This window comes from Simochromis diagramma, unplaced genomic scaffold (assembly GCF_900408965.1).
Source record: "Simochromis diagramma unplaced genomic scaffold, fSimDia1.1 OVJJ01000176.1, whole genome shotgun sequence".
Taxonomy (NCBI): Eukaryota; Metazoa; Chordata; class Actinopteri; order Cichliformes; family Cichlidae; genus Simochromis; species Simochromis diagramma.
In genome coordinates, this window is record NW_024386892.1 from 4,602,333 (window position 1) to 4,623,242 (window position 20,910).

Here is a 20,910-nt window from a genome sequence, read left to right on the forward strand (position 1 = left end):
CACTAAATCCAAACCCTTTGCATGCACAAAAGTGCTACTTAAATAAGTAATACGTTAAACCCCAGAATGGCCCTTTAATGCTGTGGTTCCGTGTGTTGTCTGCATACCTGCTCAGGCTGGATGCCACGGCCCTGTGACAGCTCATCCAGTGCGCTGAGAAGGGCACAGGCACAAGACACGGAGGAGTAACACGCCTCGATGCCTCCTTTCATACAAGCCTCTGTCATCCCATCCATCACTCTGCCACGGGAAGCAGAAACAAACAGCTCAGTATAGGATTGATCGCCAGTATCAAATGACGTGAGCGAACACATTACTTTGATTTCTACTTTAATTTGGACCGAGTGACGATTGAAACAATGTGCAGCAAAACAAAGAGTACGGACAAACATCCCTGGGTGACAGATTTCAGATTGTTAAATTTCAGAAACAGAGCAAACACCAAGTGAACAAAGTTAGGAGTTACTAACAGTCTGAGCAGGTCCAGGTGGGACTTCCTCTTTGAGAATGATCGCTTCCTGGTCTCAGGCTCAGCCATGCAGGGACCGGCGAGGTCATACAGCCGCTGGGGGCTGCCCAGAATCTGCCACAGATGAAAGCATTCAAGCTTTTGCTGACATGGTTCTAAAAACATATGCAGGCAGGTTATCCCAAATGTCAAACTGTTACTGGACCCCTTTGAGTGCATGATCCTCGGAGGTACTTGTGAAAACTTTGCTGAATAAAGATTAGCAAAAGGCTGCCTGTCAGTGAAAAATGATATTATAAACGTAGAGAAATGTCTTTGTCCCACCTCCTTCATGATGCGGATGGCCTCGGTGCGGTGCTGAGGAGGAGGGTAGAGGAGGATCCTGTGGTAGAGCGACTGGAGCACCGGTTTCATCGACTCGACGCAGCTCACCAGACGCACCAGCTCTGCTGCAATGTAGCAAACTGTGCGCACTACCGGTGCAATCCTGGCAGGGGCGCTAGAGGAGCAGCCAGAACCTCTGCCCTGATCGGACAGTCCTCCGCAGGAGGAGTCCACCTCCTGGCCCATTCCTGGGAGAACAAAACAAAGAGGGGCATGAAGCCCATGAAATCATGCTGATAGAAAGCTTCCTCCTATAAGAACTCATGTCTCCTTAAACTCCTGCAGCAGTGAGTGGAAACCAACACTTTTCACACTGTTAGCTTCAGTCGTGATCTTCATAGCTGCATCAGGCTCTGTTTATGAGCGATCAGTAATTAGGTATTGATTTTCCCCTCTTTCTTGGCGCTTGAATCCCTGATAGAGATTAATTTCCACTGATATTCGCTTTCAAATTGTTGCAAAAAAACAGACAAACTGACCGCCTCCTACAGCGGATTCTTTAGTAAATTCAGTTACCTAAACTGAGTCTCTCTGAGAGGCGGTCTCGGTCTGATGCCGCTGAGTAGCCGTGGTGAGAAGCAATAGTTTTGTCATTGACGGGATTGCCCATGATTGCCACCAGGGATGGGCACAGCTGCTTCCTGGGAAGAGGAACATTAGCGATTTTTATTGATTACATCGGACTACAATCAACTCCAATTAAGGACAACAGTGAGGGACCAGTTGATGAAATTTTACTCAGTGAGTCTTACCACACGAGGTCTGTGAAACCTCTGAAGAGGTGCATTGTGGGAGGGCAGCTGCTGAGCATAGAAAGGATGCACTCCAGGTAGAGTAGCTGCAGGAGCTGGTTATCACTGGGAGATTAAAATAAAGAAATGGTTACTGTATTAAACTAGGAAGCTTCCAGGAAGAAACCATGGAAGTGCAGAGGAAACATGCAAACACTGTTTAATGTGGTAAAGCTGACATTTAAAACGAAACCACACGAATGAGCTAAACAGCAGCGCCTTCATGTTTGTTCTCATTACTTACACTGAAAGGAGATGAAACACTAATGAAAGCAGAGTGATTATCAGTGACGTCGGCCCATCCAAAATCATACATCTGTGTTTTTGTTTCTGTGTTTGGATCAGTCTGACTGAATTATCACCTCCATATCGAGACAAGAGAAATATAACAGAATATTAGTGAGTCAATGAGAATCTGCAGCGTTACCTGTCCACTGACTCCAGCTTTTCACAGAAAACGGTCAGAACCGTGACCACATCTTCACACAGAGCTTGGCTGGTGGGAGAAATATCTGCAAAAAGCCACCCCCCCCCACACGCACCATAAAAAGGTTAATTTGTGGTTCCTGCTTTATCATTCGCCACTATGTACATGAAGTGATAAAAAAAATCATTGCTTTCCCAATTTCCTCTCTCTCAGTTTCCCCTCTAAGAAGCAGAATAAATCAGTTCCCTCACTGGAACCTGTTTGGCTCTCTGCCTGCAGAGGCATCTATCGAAACAGTGCGTTTGACTGTTTATGGTATCATAAAAGCAGCCCTGCCAGTCTCTCTCCGAAGTTGCTTCTTACTACCAGCAGATTGGTGATTACAGTGGCTTTATAACAGCTACAAAACAGTTGGAGCTGCACACTAAACATGACGAAGAGCCCACAGCCACCAGTGGCTCGCAAGCTTTAATGCTGAACTCACACAAGAAACTAAACTTGGACATTTTCACCATTGCTGGGCCAAACTAGTGTCTCTATGCCTCCACCAACCAGTGATGCTTTAACTTTCACATGCCACTCATAAAATGGGCAACAATGCCCCCAGTCCAGCATTCAGAAAGCACTTGGTGATAGTGGGGAAGAAGAACTCCCTTTTAACATGAAGAGACCTTCAAGAAAACCAGGCTCAGGGAGGAGCAGCCATCTGCTTTGACCAGAATAAAAACTTTTTATTGTGTGTACTGCAGGGGCCAATTCAGCGTGAACATGAGCGGGACTGGCAATCAGGGAGCTTCCTGTTAGGTCAGAGTGATCTTTTATTTAGTCTCTGCTGGACACTCATACCCTACAATGGTCCTGTCTGCAGCATTCATAGTAAGATATTAGGCAGTGAAATGCTGTGCTCATATGCAATATTACATATTAAGAGGTGAGAAGTACATCCCTACAGCTGACAAAGGAAGCTGCAGAGGTGAGAGAAACCCCCTGGCAGTGATGTACCTCGTCTCTGCAGCGGCGGTGCAGTCACCTCGTCTCCATCTGCACCCTGGAGAGGAACACACACAGGAGGCATGCTTACTGTCACTTCTGTGTCAAAACAAATGCGGTACTGTACGTTACGCTTTTATCTACCTGTAATTTTCTACTAGTTAATGTGTGCACATATACATCTGTATAATATATCTGTGTGTATATAATTAAAGTATTGTGTGACCTCCTGTCTGTGGCGGAGCTGTAGCGTCAGGTCTCCCAATATCTGGCTCAGCGTGGCTCTCACCGCCGTGTTGATGCTGCGCTGGTGACAGCTGGACATGTAGGTCTCGATGCACACCTACACACACACACACACACACACACACACACACACACACACACACACACACACACACACACACACACGAGCATCTGTCAGTGTGTGGTCTTTCTTATGTCACTAAACCAGAAAAACCACGACGCACTGTGCCAAGAAACCATCACAGACAGACACCGAACTGTTGGACAGATTCATAGGAGCTTTCCATGGCGTCACTGGTTACTGTGGTAACCAGACAAGAGAGCAGCAGGGGCAAGGGGATGTATTGTCAGTGTCAGACATCTTTCAGGCAGGTTAGAAGGTTACAGAGTAAACACTGTGCATCTGTGGAAGGTAAGACAGACGTTAGCTAGTAGCTGAGCACACACACACACACACACACACATCAGGTATTCATCTAATTGACATAACGCTTTCCCTAGCCACCCACCCTAACCATGAAAAATAAATGCCTAACCCGAACTCAATTGTAACCCTGACACTAAAACCCCATTTTGACATTTTCACTTGTGGGAACTGGGATATTGGTCCCCACAAGTATAGAAAACGTACAATTTTTGGTCCCCACAAAGACATGAATACACGCTCACACACACAAACACACAGCCATTTATAACACATGCTTTCCCGCTTTGCTTTTTGCATTTAAAATCAACTATACCGTATTCTCGGGATATCTCACTGTATCCCAGGAGTACAGTTAGGGTTTTTCACACGTTGCTTTGATTAATGCCATACTCTGAAACTCTTTTTTGTGACCAGGTGCAGCAGACTCCTGTGACTCGCTGGGAGATGACAGGAAAGAGACGAGTACAGAAAAATCGGCTCTTTTCTCCTTCAAAATAAAATGCTATCCTAGGATATTCGTTTGTTCCTGGATTGCTGGGACTGAATCAGCCAGGGAGGAAGCATGAATGCTGGTTTGCTAATGTCACAGTAAAACATAGCGCTTATTCTACATGAAATTAAAAACAGTCATTATGAATACAATTATTTCATATAGAATTAAGGAGGGAATTTCAAGTATTTTATTTTCTGTAGCATTTTTGCTAAATATTGTCTGTCACATCTGGGTAACCTTAGAAACAATGGAGATCTTAATTCACATAACAATTCTTTTTGTTTGTTTCTTTTTTTTCACATGAAAAAAACAAAAACAGCAAAGAAACAAACAAACATAATACGCATTCACAATAACATAATGGCACAGTGAAACCGTCAGACCTGCCCAGTCTGAGGGAGCTCCCCTCCACCTCTTTACAGGTCCCATGTCGTCAGGTTTTTGCTACTGTCCACGCAGCGCTTTACAGTCCATCCCTGATGATATTCGGAAGGCTATTTCCAGTCTCTTTTATGAGCTGCCTTCTAAAAAACAGTGACCACGTCCTTAGCAGGCCTTCCTTCTTCCAGTAGTTGCGTGAAAATACTTAGTTAAGCTCTGGTTATATAACCCACCACCCATCATCCCACATTACCACCTTCAACAAATCTCTCCCACTTCCTCCAGATTTTAAGAAATTGGTCCATTTTGAGGTTCAAAAAAAAGTTTTTCCATTCTATGTATTTCCTCCATTATTCCTATCCTGTCTTTCTTTGTTGGGGGCTCTTTCTGCCCGCTCCCAACAGGATGTTTATCAAATATTTGTCCCTTAAGGAGGCTGCTGATGGGATATCGCCCAAATACACAGTACAGAAATCCAAATCACATAACAATTCTTAATCCAAGAGTGGGGTTTAATGGAAGAGCTACAGAGCTTGTTGATAACAAAATGTGTAAGCCAAGATTTATTTGACCAATTATCAAATTTCTGTTCCATCCTGTGAGCTCAGAGGGGCTGAGAACTACCAGGGCCAACCTCACGTAGAGCCTAAACAAAGACCACATCTGCTAATTACATTTGAAATCTTGGCAGCTTCAGGGATGTTTTACACCACCTGCTCCCAATCAATAAAAAACCCAATACATCCTGCACCATAAGGCACTCACAGATGGGATGAATATGCATGTGAGAGGGACAAGAGAGCAAGGAACAACCTCAAGGTACCTCTTGAATTAAGAGTTGCTCCGGCTCCTTCAATCTTAATGCTCACACTTCCTGCAAGCAATCGATACTCCACCTTGTTTTTTAAAGCGCTGCCAGTTAGTGTAAGTACAAACATGTCTGAGGGTTATATTAGAACCTACATAATGTGGGGTTCATATAGTACATGCACAGGGTACATTTATTTATACAATGTTTAAAAGCTAAAAGCTTGTGTTGTACAGCCACAAACAAGAAGAAAACAACAGATCAATAAAGCTCCTCGGTAACAAAATACTCATATTCCTATTTTGCCTCTAGGTAGCACTGGTCAGTTGCTACAAAACAACCTACTGAATATAAAAGATGGGGGGAAACACCGCGATGTATTAGTATTAGCACTTTGAAACTGAAGTGACCATATTTTTGACGAGGGGATAAAGTGCTATGCTACAGGCTAACACGAGTAAGCGGCACCTATAAATTATACAGGTGCGACAGCGACAGCGGCTGCACGAACTAACAAGTAACAGTATGGTGGCTACATCCACTTTTTATTTACAGTCTCTGAGTCTGAGAATGACTAAACTGTTGCCACCTGTTCAACCTGTAGTCAGGTTTCAATTTTCAGCTTTATTTGTGGCAAATCCCCCTCAACAGTCACCTCAAGGCATTTTATATTGTAATGTAAAGACCCTACAATAACACAACCTTAACAATCAGACTGGGGAAGGGAGACAGGACAAAAAACACACAACCTGTGGTCTACTGAACATTAATGAGCTAGTCTGTGATAGTTTGATGTAAGAGTCAAATGTTTGGCAACAAGAAAATTATTTACAGTTAAAATAAGGATATCCATCCATCTACCATCCACTCATCCATCCATCTACCATCCATCCATCCATCCATCCCCTTCAGGGCCACAGCTGGGTTGGAGTCATAGGGCATGAAGTTGGGTACACCAGTCTATCGGAGGGTTAACACACTAATACATCTGAAGTGTCTATAGTTGTATGGCAGGTTACATGATTTCATGTAACTGATGACCACATTAGAGAGATGGAGCGTAAGCCTTGAGCTCCCCGTGTTTGACAATGCATGAATCTCTCAGCGCTGCCAATCCCTCCATTAAAATAAATAAATACATTAGAAAAAAACTGTCCTGGCCCTATTTGCCTAGATGTTATGATAATGGAGTGTTGCTGACAGCCTTTCCAGCCACCCTGAGTTATGCCCCAATGCAAATACAATACACTCACACACCAGATGGCCAGCCCTGACAGCACAGAGCCCATTAACACGCCACGGTGACTGGGTTTTTACGAGCTGTTAATGGACGTCAAACATCACTTAGCTGCAGGAGATGTTGCTTCTGCTGCTGGGGGAAGTGACGTGACAGAAAACATTTGACATAAAACACTCGACCACGCTACGATCAGGTGGTCTGAACATTAATGACTAACATGACGTTTCTGCTCAGTATAAACAGTAGAACTGTAGAACACTGTGCGTTCTGAAACGTCTTTCTTACAACCAAACGTCCCATTGTACAGTAAGCTGTCAGCGTAAAGTCATGACTCCAAATCAGTTTTACCTAATATAAACCAAACTGAATGAGGCATCCATTATGAAACCGCCCAAGGAGCAAGTTATGAACCTGAGCTATCGAGAAACGGGGGATTACTTCTTTATGTTCTATAAAGACCAAAGAATGACCAAGTCTAAGAATGACTCTAAAGTTTCTGAATTTTATTCATCAGTGTTTTTACTGCTGGTGGCCGTACAACGCGGACAACCCAGTTTAAACTTTTGTGAATGAAACGGTCTCCTTGAGCACTTCTGGACTGCTTCCAGCACAGCTGCTATTTTAAAAGCATGTCCTGGGAGTCCCAAACCTTGCAGACTGCACCAGTTCCACACAGAGCAAACATTAACTTCAGTGTCAGCTTGACCCAAGTTTAATTTCAGGGATCATCACTACCCACGGGAGCTGAGACTCCAGCTACATCTCAAAGACCAAGCTGCAGGTCTGCAGCACATCCCTGTTTTTTCTCCTTACATTGAGAACATTGAGCATGACTATTACTACTGTTACTGTAACTATCATTACTATTAATATCATTATTATCATTATCATCTGGTGCAGTGCCACCCAAGGAGACGACCTTGAAGGGGTTGATGTGTCATATTTGAATTTGTGATTTTAAGCCAGTTGTGATCAAACCTCCTAATAAAAACAAGTAAGATGCTATCTGTTCTCTTAAACCCCATTCACTGTGAACCCAGCAAAACAGAAGGGCTTAATTAATGTCTCTATTGTGATTGTAGATAAATTAGACGGAAACAGTTTGAATATATAATCACCTCTGGCATAATCTATAGTTTAATATAGAACTGAACCTGCTGACCTTCAAGGCCGGGGCACCGCCTGACGTGTGCAGTGTGTCATCAGGCAGGCAGTGCTGGACATTTATCCAGTCTCTCCAGCTATACGTTCTCATGCTCATTATAAGTACACTGTTCAGCAGAAATCAAAGCAAGCTGAGGCTTGAACTGGGAACAGATGTTCTTGATTACAGCAAAACTGATGATGATTACACAGACGTGTTCCAGTAATATGATGATAATACAGCCTTAAAAACCATGAGTAAGAAGCTTTGTACAGATTGCTAAGCCAGTGAACCTGGTGCAGACCTTGGTACTTCCAGCATGTCACGGTTTTATTGGTTTTATTGGCAAATATTTTCATCTGCACAGCCCTGCCTCTTTGTTTGTGTGTCTGTAGGAAAACTCATCTCACTTTTTTGAATAATTGATGAGATTACAGTATGAGATGAGGCTTGAGGGCAAGTGAGGACAGAGAAACGCTTCACCTTTTAAAAAAAAAGATCCATGTTCAGCTCGCTGTGCTAACAGTTCACTTTCCTTAAAAAAAAAAATGCAACGCCCTCTATCATCGGTTCAGTCTGAGACAGCCTATTCAAAGCTGGTACTATGAAAAAAAGTCTGCTTCATGAGGCAACAAGCAGGAACAAGCTAAACAGAAAATGATGCAAATTCTTTTTAACATGTTTGAATTTTCCTTTGTAAAGCTCGTTTGGCCGTCCAGTCCAAGTTTAGTCCGGCCCATAAAAGTCTGTCTAATCATTTCAGAATAATTCCAGGCGACAGCAATACAGAAAAAGCCTAAAACTTAATGTAAGAGCTGGAAAAAGAATCCAGGAAAGAAATTTCTGCACAGCGATGAAGTCTGTGAATGTATTTGTTTATGCATTTATTTATTGCCAAGTAAAAGCTCATGTATCTGATTATGAAGATGAGTCGCATCAGTCTCAGGCTGCCCTACCTCAGCAATCCGGAGGATGGAGTCTCCATTAATGTCAAAGTTTGGTGAGTAGGTGATACAGAGCAGGACCTGCACACAGGAGAAACACACTCTTAATAAGCAGGGATATTGCATTTCATCATTTCGAGCTGATTGGAGACCAGAATAGCCAATCAGATTGGTCTGTGATTGGCTGGTTTTGTGGCACAAATATAACGGTGTAGAGAAAGAGTTGAGCGTGCACTGAAATACATTTTTTGCACGCAGCAATGAATTTTGTTCACTCAAATTCAGCTTTTCTTCGTTCAAAGAAAAAGTTCTCCTCAAAATACAACACTTGCACCTGCAAATTTTTTTTACGTGCGCTCAGAATAGTGGCACAAAAATAACGGCATACTAAACTGCTTTATTTTCATATTAACTATGCCCAAAGCTGCAAACAAAGTTAATGTATATATAATTAATAGCTGTGAGCCAAAAGCTCAGGTTGCACACTGCTCTAAAAACTGTGCTTCATGCTGTTTGTTCAACTCTTGGCTCGATGATTCTATTTACAAGAGCCAATCAGAAGAAAGCTGGTCAGTAACAGCAAAAGGGGGAGGAGCTAAACCAGCTTATTTCAGGCAAAGGATGACATAATAATGCAATAAGTAATCATGCAATCATGCAAACCTTCTCCAGTAGAGTCCAAGAATAAAATATGGAGGTGGAAATCGCTACCATAGCAGGTCCACTTTACATAGGCTAAGTGCACTAAGGAGTGTGCTCCAGGAAAATACAGTCAATGTTAGAAAATAACATCAGTTTTGGGGTCTAAATGATTAGAAATTCACAATATTTTAAGTGTGTTCACATTAAGCGTAGCTACATGATGAGCAGTGTGGGCACTCAGAACTGTAGACTTCTTTCAGTCCAGGTTCACAGAACAATTTTCAGCACCAAGGACAGCACCGGCTGCACCACCACGCAAGCCTGGAAGTTTCATGCATGACACAAGTACAACCATCTGTCATCATTTCAGCCCCAAAAACACATTCCCAGGTCTTACTTTCATAACTTCCACCTGCAAGTCTTCATGGAGAGATGGGGTAACTCTGATAGCCTCCAACATCTGGCTGAGCAGCTGTTTCTCCAGTGCCTCCACCTCCACACTAGCTCCACCCACAAACCTGTCCTCACACAGGAGTTTCTGTGTAGAGAAAAGCTACAGCTTCAGTTTGTACCTTCCACTTTAAGCTGGTGTCAGAGTTCAATCAGAAAGGTTTAAATAAAGACGAATAAAATCCAAATAAATAAATAAAACCTTTATTTATACATTTGTGTCTTCCAGTACCTGCATGCCAGTAAGTGCAGTCTGTCCCAGTTTGGTGTTTTTTGACTCCAGAGCCATCTGTAGAGGCAGCAGACAGCGCTCTCTGGAAGCAAACACAACATAGTAATGCAGGCAGTGCAATCACAGCTCTCTACAATCTCTGAAGATTAGCTGACACGATCACAGGCAGTCAGGGATTGGTGTCAATAAAGTGAGCGAACACAGACTTTGGAACAGAAAAAAATGCTAAATATGGAGTGAATAAATCTTGGAGTGGAAGTTAATAAATTAAGCTTTTAATAAATGAGTTCTCATCAATGATTAGTGGTTGAAAATGGTTATGTTGCATAGGTGGAATATCTCTTAAAGGCTGTGAAACTGTGTGTGCAGTACTTCAGAGATGTGAGAAGAAAACAGATCAGCAGATTATCAGAACGTCTCCTTTTTCACCTCCATCATAAATCTGTGCCCTCCTCCAAAACCGAAGCATTATAGTTTACAATCATTAGAGTAACAAGTCAGGAGGAGCAATTTACTTGAGCTTCTCTTGTCTGGAAAAAGTCTTCATTGGCCAACCCGTCTGATGGGTGAGGGGAGCGCAAGTCATAAAGTTGAACTATATTCTAGTTCTTGTGTCCTTAGAGCTGCATATAAGCAACATTTGTAATAAACATCAAACCTGGGCTGGAGGTGGGTTGCAAAGCAGCTTGCAGAAGTGCCACACTGTTTTCTTGCTAAGGTCATGCTCAATTAACCTCTTTCCTGATGAGTTTACTGCTGGTTTCAAGTCACTCTGTGCAACATGGTGTCTGTTTTATAAATTGTGGCCCACAATAACATCCAGAAGGATATAAAGCAAAGTATGCGTCAGGGTGGGCCAATCATATCACACCACATGAGCTCACAATGTCAGCTGGTTTCTCAGTCAGATCCGCCCGTCACACGAGCAAAATGCTAAGCTTAAAACTTTGCACAGGGAACCCAAATAATCTCAGCAACCACATCCTTTGCTAAATAAGCTTTTCACGGTAGCTTCACGCAGGTATCTTTATGTAAACCAGCTACTGTGTTGCTTCCCTCTCTCTTTCCACTCACTCGCCCTCCATCTCCCTCTTGTTATTTGTGGTTGGTTGAGTCACCGCGCTCTGCTGCTGATTACAGGATACTGAGCTTCATCTCTGCGCTCTCAGGCTGCTCTGAGCTGCCACAACTCGACCACTCAAGCAGGCTGTGAGGAGCCACAGTTTGCACGGCAGTTACCCACAACCAGACCATTTATGAGCAACAAACAACACAGACAACAAAGTCAAAAGACAAAAAGGCAAACATTTGGGTGAAAAACATTGAGAATTTGTCATTTAAACACCAAACTCAGTCACTTTTGAATTTGATTATTTATAATTAAATACATTATAAATTAATCTTCCATCAGTCTGTCAATCAAGTCTGTTCTTTAGCATCTCTCCTTCAGAGATAACAGGCATGAAGTCTTATCTGTAGAGCCAGAAGAACACACTAGTAGAGAAATCATGGCACTATATTACAAAGACATTATCATCAATATTTAATCTAATACGCTCTAATAAAACAACACAGATTATCACGTGAATAATTCATGCCGTGTTGGGAATTTACGGGACCATCACGAGCTGCTGGCCACCAGCAGCAGCAGCTCCATCCACTTTACACTTTACTGAGTTTTACTCACAGAAACAGTCACAGATTACTAGATTTCAAACTCACTGCAGCGACTGCAAGAATCAGACAGATCATATTATTGCGTCCCTCTAATTAAAAAACTCCACCAAGAGATCACTGAACTCTAAAAATGTCCAACTGGGTTTTTTGGAACGATTTAAAAGGTGATTAGCACAAAAGCACTTGGACTCAGTAGCACAAACTCCCCTCACATTAGAGAGCTCAGGTGGTATCAACACTGCTTTTTCTCTCAGCTCTTTTAGGTTGTAGTTGTGGTGCTCTCGTACTCATTTAAATAATAAAAATACTGAAAACTCTGAGTTAAACTGTACGATAACAAGAAAAATACTGCAGCTGCACCTATCATTGCTTTTATTCTGATGGGGACCAAACTCACAAAATAAATACAACACTGTGTTAAATAAGATTTGAAAATAGTGAACGTGTTTACTGAGGTCAAGGGTCAAATGGGAAATACGGCCTTTTTAACCAGAGGAGTCGCCCCCTGCTGGCCAGCTGATTTGTTTACTGAGTCAACTGCTTTGAAAAATTCATGTGTTTTTATTTTAACACCTGTAGTGATGTACCTAAATCTCTATACAATAATAACTCAAAAAAGAAATTAAATAAAATAAAAATAGGCATTTTCAAACAATTTAAACTAAATTGAATAAAAAGCAAAAACTCAAGAAGCAATACAAATACAAACTACATAGAAAATGTAATATATCTATCTATCTATCTATCTGTAAATAGTCTATGATCACAGTGTATATCTGACAGCCCAAAAAAGGATCCTGCTTGTCAAAGTAGCCTCAGATACACATAATAATAATAATAATAATAATAATAATAATAATACATTTTATTTAAAAGTACCTTTCAAGACACCCAAGGACACTTAACAATAGAATAAAACAAAATAGAACAATGACAATAAAGAACAACACATAAACAAAAGCACAAGATAAAATAAACAATGAGTTCATAGTGAAGATGCAGATTTGAACAGATGAGTTTTAGCTGTCAGTGTGTCCAGGCTACTGCAGTTTAAACTGATCACTTCTCTGACGATCAAACGTCCAAACTGAAGCAATGCTGAGCTCAGAGCTCGCGCTCAGTATTTGCATTATCAGCTCAGAAATGACTCCTCTGTCATTTTAATCTATTCAAATCAGGCAGCTTTGAGAAAACTGATGTTTTAAGCCACAAAGTTCTTAGCAGTTTAAATTTCAGTATTCAGTTATCGGTGACAGATTAGCGATTTGTCCAGGGTGTACCCGGCCTCTCGCCCCATAATAGCTGGGACAGGCTCCAGCCCCGATAAGGATAAGCAGAAGAGAATGAATGAACACTATCAGGTTAGCTAAAGGCAGGAACGTTTCACACTGTCGAAGACGCCTCCTTCAAAACAAACCACAGACTGTCAGCAGGTTCTAATTACACATTTTTATTTCACGCTTTCGAGAAGAAAATCTGTCATGTTCAACTTACCGAAGCTGTGAAGGGGAAATCTTTGCTGATCCATTCTGAGACTGAAGCATTTCTATTGGAACAAAGAAACAGACAGAGTGGTTAAGTCACATTTTCATTCATAGAGAATCCATGAATGAAAAGCTGCATTTAATTCAGCACAGACATGCGAAACAGTTGAAGAAATATTCTGCATTGAACATGTTCTCGTGTCAACAACCTCCAACCTCTGAACCCAGCGAGCCACTGAGTGACACTACTCTCATTACCATGAACACAAACACTGCACTTTACTTTGACTCAGTCCCACAGACACAAATACTCACTACAGCACCAAATGCAGACTGATTTACTGCTGAAAAAAGAAAAGGCAGGATTGGATCCTATTTACGTGACACCTGACTGAAAGATTCGGGGCTAGCTGACTCATTTCTGTTAAAATTACAGATTCAGCATGAATGCCTGAAACAGGAAGCCCCAAATCAAATGTGAGCTTGTACTTTAAGAAAACCAAACACCAAAACATCTGTACAGTCACATTATGTTCAAAGCCGGCCGACATTCACAGCGCACGCTGCATCCTCCTCCTAACGTGACCTCGGTGAGCTCGGAGAGAAATTTTCACCTCCTCTTTAGACTTCCAACCAACTCTGACTGCGTACCATGTTTTTCCAGCTAAAAGGTGAAATATGAGACTTGCTGACATCTCTAAAATCTGCCATAAATCTCTGCACGTGCTTTCATACTTTGTCTGCCAAGACTTAGTGAACAGCAGCTTTGTCCCTGCACTGAACTCTCTCACATATGTTCTCTGCATCTGCATCAGGCTGTTCAGCATCCTTTACATCCGGAGACGACCATGACCTGCACAGTGACTGATGCTGTGGGCGTGTTTCTATTCATGCGAGCGGTCTGTGAAGAAAAGGGCAAACAGAACTGATATATGATATCATCCTTTTTGGAAAGTCACAGTTCAGGCCTTTTGTGCATGTGTGTATATGCAAGCATGTGCCTGGAAAGGGCCTGCAGCTTTCTTTGGACATACCCAAATAGGTGTGTGTGTGTGTGTGTGTGTGTGTGTGTGTGTGTGTGTGTGTGTGTGTGTACGATTACACAATGACCCCTTCTTCAGCGCAACCTGAACTCATCCTCTACTTGCTGTCTCAATGAGTTCCACCTGCCACTAAAAGGTCACGCTGACCCGTTTAATGCTAACAGTCTCCTCGCTGACGTCAGTGGAAATCGTTTTTCACCGTGTGCTTATATATTCTGGCTTCTGTGGCACGTTCTCATTGTTGTCACTGAAAGTCACATGATTTGTGTTCGGCCGCATGATTCGTTTGTAAAAGGTCATTGCCAGTTTCTAGCTTGCTGGATTAAGTGTAACAAAGCTCAGAGGATTATTTGACAGAATTCAAACCGAGCTCTAACTTGATGACCCTCCGTATCCGTATCCGTACCTGTACGCCATCAGCCTTGTTCCAAAAACTCATCCTGCAGAACTGAAAGATAACACAGTGATGCATAAGTGCTAAAAACTGCAGTTCCACTAACGTCCACTTGAGGCTGGCACCACAGAGGATTCAATCCCCATTTACTTTCTTGTTAAAAGGCCCAATTTTACAGCAAAAACAATCAGATTTGCAGCCTGGAGCATTAAACTCTTTTAGCTTCATGTGATAATTGGGTTTTTCATAACAACACAGAGAATTTCTGTCATAATTCATCCACCTGGATAATGAAGCTATGTTGGCTGGAGTCCCAATCAGACTTTGCTACTCATTATTATTACTATTATTATAATAATAATAATTCCAAAACAGTGTGGGAGCTTGGACACCATGGTGTGTCCGTTTTTGTTATTGCTTGATGTGATGTGTGTGTGAACTCTTCAGTGCATAAATATTATTAAGACATTTTAAACCATATTAACTACATTTTATTTAATAAAGAAACCAGAGGAGGACTCCTCTACTTCTATATTTCCCTCCACAGTGAAGCTCGTGTCTCGCGCTGAGGCGAGAACTCGTGAAAAGCACTGAACTGTGCAGACAGACAGTAATGAGACAGGAAAGAGTTTCTGCTCAGAGTCTGGAAACCTCTGAAGAAGCTCCTTCATGCTTTCTTCGTCTCTGTCAAATACTCCCAAGTTATTGCAGTAATGAATCAGCAAATATTTGCCTTGTGTATTTTTCTATAACGATCCAATCTAATTGTCTAAAGCCTGGCTGGAGCATTTACCGTATTTCTTTAAGAGAGGCTGACATTTGGCATTATAAAACAGGTGCGGAGCTCAGCACAGGGGCATGGCAGCCATATGGCACCGTGGCTGCTCAGATGAATCTGTTATGGTCCTAAAGATTTCCTGGCTTCTTGCTCAGCCTTCACAGCCTCTGGGCTGAGTGCAGGAGCTGCTCTCGGGTTCCTAAAAGCTAAAAGCAGGTGAGAAGTCGCAGGTTCCCCTCATCCCTGCTCTCCCTCCGCCTCCTGTTGACAAAGAGCCCGGAGGGGCTGCCGTGCACTCACCGCAGGCGTAGACGCAGGCATCGCGGATGCCTTTGTATTTGTGGCCGGACGCGTCTTTCTGCAGCTTCCTCAAGATTTCCTCCATGCTGATTTCAAAGACGAGACGGCTTTAAAACAGCAGAGCGCAGAGGGTGGGTCTGCGTGTCCGAGGGATTTTATGGGTGCTATGACAGCGACAGCATCCCCAAACCCCCCCGGGGAAGGCGATGATTCATTCCTAACTGCCAGCCAATGATGTCAGGCCAGCCGCCGATCCTGCGAAGGTGGAAGGAGGAAGCGCGTGTGCGTATTTTCCCAAATCCGAGGCTTCGGCCTTCAGAAAGAGCAGCGCCGATCAGCTGACGTGCGACAAATAGTCGTGTCAGCCTGCTGCCCGTCCAGCCGCGGACACACGCAGGGAACAAACGCGCTTCGCTCGTGTCCGTGGCTTGTTTATCCCTCCGCGCTGCCGCGTTGGGAAAGTCCGTTCCAGCGGATACTTGCGCTCTGCGCGGAAACCAGATCCGGTTTTTCTTATCTTCGCATCAAGCTGCCTGCATGGCAGGAGCACGCGCACAGCTCTGCACGGTGAGCGCCATCCGCTATAAGGTGGATTCCTGTCCAACCTGGCAACACAGTATTTACACGCTCTCCCCGCGGGGACGTTTGAAACTGCGGCAGCGACGCTGGAGTCACTGGAATGGGATTTCCTGCGGTCTCAGCCGGTGACAGGTGCAGGAAGCTCGGGCACAGCTGATAAGGCGATTCTGCTTTCAGAGTAAAGCACAAATTCTAAAATAATTCATATCAGTGCGTCATAGTTTCATTTTTGCCCCAAAAAGGCTCGGCTCAAAGCTCAATAGCTCAACCTCAGGGATATGAAGTAATATGAAGTCAGTGGGCTTCAGTGTGTGTTTCAGACCGTCCAGAACTGCAATTCCATTAACGGCCACTTGAGGCAGATTATAAAAGAGCGTCAGTCAATGTGGAAGTCCTTTAAAGCAGTGGTTCCCAAACTTTTTTTTGCTAGGCCCCCCCTTTGTTTTACAAGAAAAATGCCCCCCCCAAACACATCCTCCAGCCACACACACCTATATTTTGCTCCGTTGCATTTATTTCACACCTCAAACATTTAGTAAACAATTCAGCAAATACAAGTAATCTGCAATAAATTACAGGTAGTGATGAAATAAACTACTAACTCTTTTAGGCTGCGTCCGCACCTACACGGGTATTTTTGAAAACGCAGCTGTTTCGTCCACGTAAACGGCGTTTCCAATCACCGAAAACGGAGATTTTTTAAAACTCCTTTTTTCCGTTTACGTGTGGACGAGGAATACAGAGTTCGTCACGCAACGTCAAAGGTATGTGTCTTTTTTCACGTCACGCTGTGCGCCACGTCATTGTTTACATGAGATGAATTGCAAATAGAGACAAAATACTGTTAATCTGACTATCTTGAGGTTTTACACGCTTACATATACACACGCAGTTACTGTCCCCCCATTTACAAAGGCAGAGGCGTCACGGTGTGATTATTTTACGTGTAGTTGTTTTTTTCCTGTGTAATAATCAACATTGCTATCAATACATTTTTCAAAAGATCTCTCTGTGCAAAATAGGTTTAAAAACATAAACAGCTGTGAGATACTGTTTGTCTGTGATTTGAACCAAGGGAACAAATCGTGGCAGGATCAGCCTGATGTTATTTGTAATATCAGGCTGTAACTTTACTGTATAAAGAGCTAACATCTCCAAAATGTCAGGAGTAGTTGGTCATTACAACAAGTGTTTGTGAAGTAAAAATCAAGAATGTGGGATCCTGTTTGTCCGTGATTTCGAGAGCCCAGCGTGCTCCCCGCAGGGAAAACTAATTCTGTCACAGAGACCTACCTCGGCACTTGTGCAGGTGAAGCCAAAGGGAAGATTTGCTTCACCGTATTTTATAGTCTTTGGCTTGGAAGGAAGTTGGTTTGGAAACATATTTGGTGATGCTTCATCTCCTGCTTTGTGTTTGTGTGGGCGCCCCGTCAAAGACCTGTCAATTATGCTAGCAGTGTCCAAGCATTCTTCTTTTTTTTTCATACCGCCCCCCCCCCCTGCAATGGCTCTGTGCTGGCCCCGCACTTTGGGAAGCTCTGCTTTAAAGAGACATTGTTTCTGAAAGGCCACTGAGCAGTGAGAGCTGTGGGTGCAAAAGCATTTCAGTTCCTGTTGAAGGTAATAGGATGACATCCCTCTGATGGCACCCAGTGAATTTATCCTCATTTTCTAGTCATTCTGTATAAAATATGAAGATCATTTAATCCATAAGTGTCAGAAGGAGGATTATTCTGGATATGCTCACTGGCTAACGTGTTGACCCTCCCTCCCTGAGGCAACTATTGCTGTGATTGGGTGTTGCCCCACAGCTTTCCATATTAAAATACCAAACTTCAAAGCAGAGACAGCATAGAGACTATAAAAGATGGATGAAGTAACAGTGACATCATCACCCACTAGTTTCCAATCCTGCACAAAGAAGTTTTCATATTTTTAACGAGAGGCTGGAACATGAAGTTAGAAGCTAATGCTAGCTAGCTTGATTAGCAAGCTACAGCGATAAATTGTAAGAGCACAACACACAGACACATTACTGCTAATAATAATAATAATAAAGGACCAATGAAATATCAGAAAAAATGAGGCATCCAGGACTAGTTGATTGCACTGTGACTACACTCATCTTTTATATACAGTCTGTGCTTAAGGCCAAAGCCCTTTTAGAAGCATGTCTTGCCAGTCTGCAGCCATCGTGGAAACCCAGCTGGACTCATTATCATTATTCTATATTAATAACATAACAATGGTCACTGAGACATAACAACTGCAGGTTTAAAATCATTAATCAATCATTAATCATTAATCAAATCTACTTTCTTTCATTTTTATATCACTCAAAGAAAACTGGCAGAACCACTACTGCATATTTAGCAAGCTAGCATCCAATAAAATTCCTCTTCAGCATGCTGGACATTAGTTTATATCTAATTACATAAAGAAGTTATAGATTTTAGGCCTGGCTACCATTTTCCTCATCAGGGTACTGAGCCAGAACAAAGACTGAAGCATCAAGTAAAAGTTAGCCAGTGTTTCCATGATATTTGAGAAATCATCTGCCTTGTAAGTGCAAGCAGCAATCTGCATTCTGACATACATTTAGAACATTCACGAGCTGTTGCTTACTGTGTCTGCGTGGTTATTTCAGCATCAATCTCAACTGAACTGAAAAGTGCTGCTGTGATGAGTGGACTGTCTGACAAGGTGATCTCCAAATCAATGGTAAAATGATACCTGTGAGGTAACATGAGCTGTGCTCTCCACAATGACTTCACCTTAGTTTGCTGGTGCCCCCTACAGCCACTGATAACTGACATTTTTAAAAATCTAATAGCGATCACAAGAATGAATCTACTGAATGACATGATAGTAAAATGAATATACAATCATAGATTATGGGTGAAAAATAGGAATTAAAATGACTTTAGATCGAACCTCAACCACTGTATAAAAACAAACAATGGCAATAACATGATTATAGGCCTGTAAGTCACACAGTCTGTTGTGCAATGATGACTTTAATCATGAAATGAGGCAGCACTTTAGGGAGGACAAATCTCACTTATGAACGTTTTAAAAAGCTATTCTAGATTCTCGTCTAAAACTTCCCCCAATTACAAAATGACTCAACATTCATCGTCAGTGTGATGCCAGTTAAAGGGATGTTTAAGGTGTCGAGGCGAAGAGACTCATTCGTCTGTTTCTGTTAATGGGAGCTCTTAATGCGTTTAATCTGCTCTCAGCAGATGATAGCTCTCTAACAGATGTTATTATTATGTGGTGGCCTATGTTTGGTGAGCTCCTTGAAATGTGGTGTCGATGCAGTTTGGGGTTTTTTGATAGCCAATAGCACTGAGAGAGAAGCTGCAGGAGATGTCAGCAAACATTTCCACCATCTCAGGGATCAGCGACTGCCTGACAGACAGGCCGCAGGACATGACACTGAGCTCTGTCTGATTTGCTCATGTGCATTAGAGGAGCTCCACAGGAGACCGTGCTGTCTCCAGTCCATTTACCATGAACACCTGAGACTTTCAGTCCAACTCCGAGTCATGCCACCTGCAGAAATACTCAGAAAGTTTGGATGCATTAGTGACGGGTAGGAGAGCACGAGTGGATGGTTTTATTTGAGTAGTGTTGGAGAAATGATCTGCTTCTTAATGTGAAAAAGACCAGAGAGATGTCATAAGAGCGAGAATGGCTACAACACCCCTGTCTATCCTGGGATGTTGATGTGTTGGAGGAGTACCTGGACATTCACATCAACAACAGGCTGAACTGGAAACTCAACACAGATGCTGGATACAAAAAGCTCCGTTTCATAAGGAAGCTGAGATCCTTCAATGTGTGGAGCAAACATGATGAGACACACGCATGATCACCCTCACAGTAACACGAGATGTCTGTCTGACAGAGAGGCATATAGCAGTTATGTTTTATTTGATTTCATTTCATCATCATTTTAACGGCTGCACAAGAATTTCCCAAATTTGGAAAAGAAGTATTTATCACCTCTTAATGGTAAACCTAATTTTTCTTTAGATGCATTAAATGTTTAAAATTTATTTTTGTAATTTTTCTTTGGCAGAGATAAAAACAGTAGATCCATTCTGGCCATATCTGATAATTAAACCTGACATTATAAAACTCTGGACATAAATCTGCTGCTTTACCAGCCTCTGGTTTCAGGCTCTCCACAAGAACCAGCATTACAGTAATGAGGTTGGCTACTAATTTCAGGTTGTTTGACTCATATGCCAGTTCATTTATTTGAAAATGCTGAATGGAGATGAGGTCAGGAAGCCTGCAAAATCTTCTGACTTCCCAAACTTTAACAGCACGGGCAGTACGATGGACAAGTTTATTAACTAAAGCTTCAGAAATGCAAGTCAGACAGAAAATGTACTTACTGTAAGGGTCTGATTGTTCCATAACCAGGCTGAGATGACGCAGGAGCAGGAGCAGGATTCTGGAAGGTCGAGCTAAGTGTATTTATTTACAGTGAACACCAGTGTAATGTAATATATATATATATATATATATATATATATATATATATATATATATATATATATATATGGCAGGAGA

The 20,910-nt window shown here is 42.4% G+C and overlaps 1 protein-coding gene across 5 annotated transcripts in view; it reads right to left on the minus strand.

The window, feature by feature from the left end:
- Positions 1–20,910, minus strand: part of arfgef3 (ARFGEF family member 3) — a 53,227-nt gene that overhangs the window by 30,135 nt on the left and 2,182 nt on the right. For 2 of the 5 annotated variants that reach the window (XM_040034031.1, XM_040034030.1), the window contains exons 1-13: positions 15,745–16,382; positions 13,240–13,291; positions 10,069–10,150; positions 9,784–9,924; positions 8,757–8,825; positions 3,288–3,404; positions 3,074–3,119; positions 2,072–2,156; positions 1,606–1,710; positions 1,370–1,494; positions 794–1,041; positions 471–583; positions 108–240 (exon numbers count right to left, since the gene is read on the minus strand). In XM_040034031.1, coding sequence (XP_039889965.1) covers positions 108–240; positions 471–583; positions 794–1,041; positions 1,370–1,494; positions 1,606–1,710; positions 2,072–2,156; positions 3,074–3,119; positions 3,288–3,404; positions 8,757–8,825; positions 9,784–9,924; positions 10,069–10,150; positions 13,240–13,291; positions 15,745–15,829 — 1,401 coding nt within the window. In that variant the 5' untranslated portion in view covers positions 15,830–16,382. Of the gene's footprint in view, positions 1–107; positions 241–470; positions 584–793; positions 1,042–1,369; positions 1,495–1,605; positions 1,711–2,071; positions 2,157–3,073; positions 3,120–3,287; positions 3,405–8,756; positions 8,826–9,783; positions 9,925–10,068; positions 10,151–13,239; positions 13,292–15,459; positions 15,723–15,744; positions 16,383–20,732; positions 20,792–20,910 lie in introns of those variants that run through there. The other 3 variants (XM_040034032.1, XM_040034033.1, XM_040034034.1) reach the window with 3 other exon arrangements.